Source organism: Notolepis coatsorum, assembly GCF_963971535.1.
Source record: "Notolepis coatsorum genome assembly, chromosome: 1".
NCBI lineage: Eukaryota > Metazoa > Chordata > Actinopteri > Aulopiformes > Paralepididae > Notolepis > Notolepis coatsorum.
Window position 1 is genome coordinate 61,141,990 of NC_140165.1, and position 6,881 is coordinate 61,148,870.

At 43.1% G+C, this 6,881-nt stretch overlaps 1 protein-coding gene across 1 annotated transcript in view; it reads right to left on the minus strand.

The window, feature by feature from the left end:
• Positions 1–1,295: 1,295 nt before the first annotated feature.
• arl11 (ADP-ribosylation factor-like 11) overlaps positions 1,296–6,881 on the minus strand; it is a 23,316-nt gene continuing 17,730 nt past the window's right edge. Inside the window, 1 exon segment of the mRNA XM_084329229.1 lies at positions 1,296–2,197. Coding sequence (XP_084185355.1) covers positions 2,069–2,197 — 129 coding nt within the window. The 3' untranslated portion in view covers positions 1,296–2,068.

Here is a 6,881-nt window from a genome sequence, read left to right on the forward strand (position 1 = left end):
CATCTCCTCCGTCCTATCCTCTTCATACACTACGTTTAGTTATCTTCTTCATACACTACGTTTAGTTATCCTGCACAACCTGGCAACCCAGAGTGAACATACTGTACATCTCCTCAATGCCTGTGTGCACTCAGCCTCCGACGAAAAGGAAAACAAAAATCTTGTGAAAGAAATATTCCTGCAAGTTTGAAGCCCCTTTTTCACTACATAATGTTGGCAGGTATGGGGTTAAAAATGACGTCCAATAAGAGGCTGACCTGTGTGATCACATGGCTCTGTTTAGAAACTCGGTGTGTTTGACAAAGTGCAGTGTGAGATATAACTGAACCAAATGGAAAAATGCAACAACGTTGCAACTTCACTCCTTTTTTTTTTACCACTTTTTCTCCTTCTTTTTCTGTTTTTCTCCCATCCCAATTTAGTCATGCCAATTCCCCCCTCCCCTGTCTTGATCGTTGCTCGCATGTGCCCCTCACTGGTCGGTCGTAGGGAGGGTTGAAGAATCTATCGTATGTCCCCTCCGATACATGCGGAGTCAGCCAGCCACTTCTTTTCACCTACCAGCGCGGACTCTCATTGGCGGGGTGTAACATGTGGGAGGCTCACACTACCCTCGACATCGCCTGTCCTTGCTGTGCAGGCGCCCTGACCGACATGTAGGAGTCGCTGTTTACAACGACCAGATTACCACCCATCGACTCCCCTCCTGACTCTGCCAATTGAGTTAATATGACGGCCGGCCCAAGCCGGAGGCAACGCTGACAGCCGGATTCGATACCGCTGTCTCACGCGTTGGTGACGAGCTCTTGGACCGCTGCGCCACGCAGCCGCCCTTCGAGCTTCACTCCTCAATGGTTGTAACACACTGTGTGTGATGATCAGTGGTGCGTTGGTCATTTCATACCTGTTTTAATGACGTCGTGTGCACATGCATAAATGTTCCTTCGCGTGCGCACAGAATAAAGACGATGCCTAATTGCCTCTAGGAATGGAATGTAACACTTTTCATCCACAAGTTTTGTGTGAATGTATCTGAGGGCGTATTTGAACACACCTGACGACCTGCGCTATTGTTATGCAAAGTAGCCAGGTGGGTACTTGGCGAGTTGGCGCATGAGTTGAGTGCAGCGCATTCTTGTGTGCACGTGCATGCTCCTGCTCACAGACCTGGTTGAACGGCGTGCTACCCCGTCCCATGACCAACGCACGACGCACCACTGGTGGTGATGTTAACTCGTTAGCAGAGCGATGCACCTAGATGGCTTAGCTTAGCATGAAGGAGCCAGTCAGACAAATGACACACATACCCGTTTATTGTCAAGTAACGTTACACGTATAATAACCATATGATGCCTCTATATTCTCTCAACATACATGTAGATCAACATATAGATTCACAGACGTGTGTCACGTCGTTTTTACTGGAGGACAAGTCAACATTGTGCCGATAAACTGATAGTGAACTTAAGTGAAAGTATGGGTACCGTCTTAAAAATCGTACTCAAGTAAAAGTCAAGAGTATCTGGCTAAAAACATACTTGAGTAAAAGTCAAAAAGTTTCTACTTTTAAATGTACTTAAGTACTAAAAAGTCAAAGTAAAAACCTTTTTTCTGACTGTCTATTCTTCTGATAGCAGGTGTTTAATCAAAGATCCCCACTTTCTAGTCTTGCACAAGGACCAATCAGCATGGGTATGGGCGGGTTCATTTTCCATTGATGGGGATTTGGCTGTTTTTAAATAAAGAGCGGCCACAGGATTAATAATGTTAACGTTAGTTCGGCCAGAGAAACAAATATACAAAAAAGTAAAAGTAAAAAGTATGTTTTTTTTCTCTGAAATGTAATTGAGTAAAAGTATACAAACCTAATAATACACGTAACTGTTGGGTCTGAGAGACTCGTAACATAAACAGTAAACATCTCTTCTCTTCACGTATCTCCTCCTCTCTCCTCCTCTTCCTCTTCACGTGTCTCCTTATTTCTTCCCACCATCACACCCTCCTCCTCTTCTTCTTCACGTGTCTCCTTATTTCATCCCACCATCACACCCTCCTCCTCCTCCTCCTCTCAGCTCTTCTTGATGAGTTTGGCCACAGAGAACAAGGCTTGTTGGAGCCCCAGTCCCTTCAAGGCGCTGCAGGCCTGGATCTCCCAGTCTCTGTCCGCGTAGCTGTGCAGGTCCAGCTGAGTCGACACCTGGAGGGGATCATAACATAATTAATATAATGATAATAATAATGATGATGATGATGGTGATAATAATGATGATAATAATTAATATAATGCTAATACTAATATAATGATGATGATGATGTGATGATGATGATGATGATGATAATAATAATGATGATGGATGATGATAATAATGAATATGATAATAATAATGATGATGATGATGATGGTGATGATGATGATGATGATGATAATAATAATGATGATGATGATGTGATGATGATGATGATGATGACGATGATGCTGATGATGATGATGATGGTGATGATGATGATGATGATGATGATGGATGATGATAATAATGAATATAATGATAATAATAATAATGATGATGGATGATAATAATGAATATAATGATAATGGATGATGATAATAATGAATATAATGATAATAATGAATATTATGATGGATGATGATAATAATGAATATGATGATGATGATAATAATGAATATAATGATAATAATAATAATGATGATGGATGATGATAATGTAAGGATTCGTTGTTGGTGTGGACCCAATAGCAATAACAGGAACAAGAGAGAGAGACAGGCAGGACACAATGGATCGTGTAGTTGAAAAAAGGCTTTACTTGTTCTTCACAAGGCTTTAACTACAACAACAAAACAATAATCAGTACCTCAGCAGCATAAGATGGCAGATTACAATGAATGTGACAGGATAAGTAAACGGACCGACAGGGGAGTGACAGGAACAGACAGAATATATAGGGAGACTAATTACTAACAAGACACACCTGGACAGACAAACACTAGACCAGACCAGGGAACAGAGTGGGTAACAAAGACAACACCACAGCAAACACATTGAACATTAAGGTAAACATTAAGGACATAAGGAGACTACACATATGAATACGGATAAACAGAGGGAGTAACGTAAGGAGTCCACTAGAGGGGGCTGCAGGGCAGGCTTTCTGAAGTGGAGGGGAAGCGTGGCCAGCCTGGGCAACAGAGGGGGGAATGGGACCAGGCTGGAGCGGATCCTGACATAATAATTAATATAGTAAATACGTTTACATTTTACATTTACATTTAGTCATTTAGCTAACGCTTTTATCCAAAGCGACTTACAAGTTCTATACAACAAGTTTGGCATCCAACTAGAGTGCAAATGTAACAGTAAAGTGCAATAGTAATATACAATGTACAGGTGATTAAACAGGGTATAAAATTAGGGCTGGGATTTTATTGCGTTAATTTCGATGAATTAACTACAGAAAGAATTGTACGTGGGCGGCTGGGTGGCGCAGCGGACATTGTGCTCGTCACCAACGCAAGAGGCTTGGGCCGGCCGTCATACTGACTCAATTGGCAGAGTCAGCGGGAGGGAAGTCGATGGGTGGTAATCTGGTCATTGTAAACAGCGACTCCTACAGGTCGGTCAGGGCGCCTGCACAGCAAAGACAGGAAATGGCGGGGGCAGTGTGAGCCTCCCACACGTTACACCTCGCCAATGAGAGTCCGCGCTGGCAGATGAAAATAAATGACTGGCTGCCTCCACATGTATCGGAGGGGACATGTGATGGGCTTCTATCCTCCCTACGACCGGCCAGTGGGGGGCACATGCGAGCAACGATCAGGACAGGGGAGGGAGAATTGGCACGAGAGGAAAATTGGGATGGTAGGAAAAAAAATCACAGAAAAAGGAGGAGAAAAAGTAGGTAAAAAAAAGAAGAACGAATTGTACGTTCAGCTCCGGGCTTTGTTTTCGCCGATCAACCAATACATTGTTGGAAAGTTTAATTTCTCAACCTATTGCGTGCTTCGGGTCTCGAGTTAGAAGACGAAACATCCGGCAAGCGTCATTTGACAAGCCGCTCGGACGAGGAAGTCCTTTGTTTTGACTCGAGAGGTGAAATAAAGGCAGTGGACGGCCATTTTGGATAATCACGCTGAATTATTGCGGTACACACATTACAAAAACCTTTGTGAAATAAAAAAATTCCGTGGGATTTTTATAAACTTTGGACCTGTATGACTATAAGACTTCAGGCTATGGGGGAGCTCCAGTAGCTCACCGCATATCTCGGCGCCATTTCTGCGTCGGGGAAAACCGTGCTGCGTCACGGATCTGGTGGACACGAGTTCGATTCCCGGACCCGCCGTCATTTATCAGAATGTCTTCCCCTGCTCTATATCCCGTTTCAACCTGTTTCTGTCGGTCATGCTTGACCAGAAAAGCGATAAACGCTAAAAAATAAAGTAAAAAAAAAAAAAGACTTCAGGCTATGGAACCGTTATGTGTTCCAGCTCCTATACTTCTCAGCTATACCTGGCAACCACTAAACAGACAAACTTTGGAATGTTACCTTTCAAAAGAGAAAAGGTCCTTTGCGCTATACAGTATATTATTCCTAAAATTGCTGCACTTTGTTAAAAATGGCATTGATCTGACTGTTGGTCTGTGTAGTAGCTAATAAACAAGATTTTGCTGCTTAACCTGTTCCACCCCAGGTGAAAATCTGCATAAAATGTATACCTAGGTAAATGGAATATTGCTCCACTTCTACAAGGGCTATTTGCATATTCTTGGTATCTAGGAACATCTATGGACCTCAATGAATGTATTCTCAGTGTCAGAAATATTGTGTCTATTACTAGGCTTGCTTAAATTGTGATGAAACAAAGGAAAATATGAATTATGATTTTTCTTTTCATCTTTGACAGTGAATAAAACCATGATAATAATGACCAAACTTAAAAAACTGCCACTGAGCTCATTCAGTACCCTCTTGAGATCATGTGTACAAAATATCTAAGGAAATTAATAAAGGGAAGATGATCAAATTGAAGGTTCTGTATATACAGTACTGAATTCTCCCATCCGGACCAATGCAATTTGAAATATTATTATAGAATATAGAATATATGCTTATACATTACCTTATTATAGCCAATTCGCACATTTATATATATATACATATAGTATCTTTCAAATGGCCGAGTTCAATTTGGATATAGTATCACCAGGCTTGCATAATAACAGATACTGATATTTACTGTAATCGACTGTAATATTTTATTTCCCCCACAGTGTAACCATATTGAAACTAATTTCAGATCGAGTAATCTTCTCTGGCCCCCTGCCTGTAAACCGGCATGATGATGAGTTCGTGAGTAGGACAGCTTCTCTACACCGATGGCTGGAAAAATACTGTAAAGAACAGGGCTTAGGGTTCGTGGATAATTGGTCCTCTTTCTGGGGGCACCCTGGCTTGCTGAGAAAGGACGGCGTGCATCCTAACATGCAAGGCGCCTCTCTCTTATCTCGCAATATAGACAAGATTATAGCTTCGGGCTGACAGCCACCCCACAAGCATGCCAGGGTGCAGGCTCTTAGCGAGCCTGCTAGTCATGCTAAACTGATGGACCCTGCCAATCCTTATACCTTTCTTGCTCGGTCCCTCCTCCACCAGGCTCCCCACTCCTCTCTTTCTATCTCTACCCCTAAACCTGTATACCCAATCAAAACTAGAATATCCCGTTACGCTCCGCTTTACCCAGCTCGTCCTTGTGCGATAAACCATGCCAACTTAATTGCGATTAAACCTACCCGCATGGCTGAAAACCGCGCTGCTAAGTATACAGAGAGTGTGAAGGTTGGCCTTATCAACATCCGCTCTCTGCCAACCAAAGCTCTTTTGGTAAATGAACTGATAACAGACCATAGTCTCGACCTATTTGGCCTCACTGAGACATGGCTTAAACCTAATGATTTTCTGCCCTTAAACGAGGCCTCACCCCCTAATTTTAGTAGCTCCCACATCGCACGCACCTCCAAGAAAGGAGGCGGAGTTGCTCTAATTTATGACTCTAAGCACAACTTTACATCCGACGCAAACTGTAAGTTTTCCTCGTTTGAGGTGCTCCTGTTGCATCCCTCTCCACCCAACAGAAAGTGTGGCGGTCTGATTCCTACCTCCACTGCATCCTTTGTAATGGCTGTCCTATACCGCCCCCCAGGCCCTTACACCCTCTTCCTAGATGAATTTTCAACTTTCATCTCTGAGCTTGTTATGCGCTCAGATAACATTTTAATTGTTGGTGATTTTAACATTCATTCCAATAAAACTCTAGATCCCCTAAATAAGGCTTTTACCGACATCATTGACTCTGTCGGTCTCATTCAAATCGTTGACCAACCCACTCACAGTGGTGGGAACACCCTTGACCTAGTCCTAACCCGCGGTCTCACTGTGTCAAATTTGACCGTCTCCCCCTATGTTCCTGCTCTCTCAGACCACTACCTCATCAAATTTCAAATTGATCTGTCGGTTTCTCAGTGTAGAATCCTACATGAGCCGTCGTATTAACGCCTCAACTGTCCCAATTCTAGTTAACTGCCTACCAGACACCCTCTCTCCCTTCCTCTCTTACTCTGGCCCCCTTGATCTCTTTACAGACAAACTTAATGCCGCCCTTCGTAGCACGCTCGACATTGTCGCTCCCCTTAAACCTAAAATTAAACGTGCTCCGCAAAAACTAACTCCCTGGTTTACGGAGGAAACGCGCTCCTTTAAAAAGGCTTGTCGCAAACTTGAACATAAATGGCGTTCGACCAAACTCGAAGTATTCCGCCTCGCCTGGAATGATAGTTTACGTAACTACAAAAAGGCACTCTCACTTG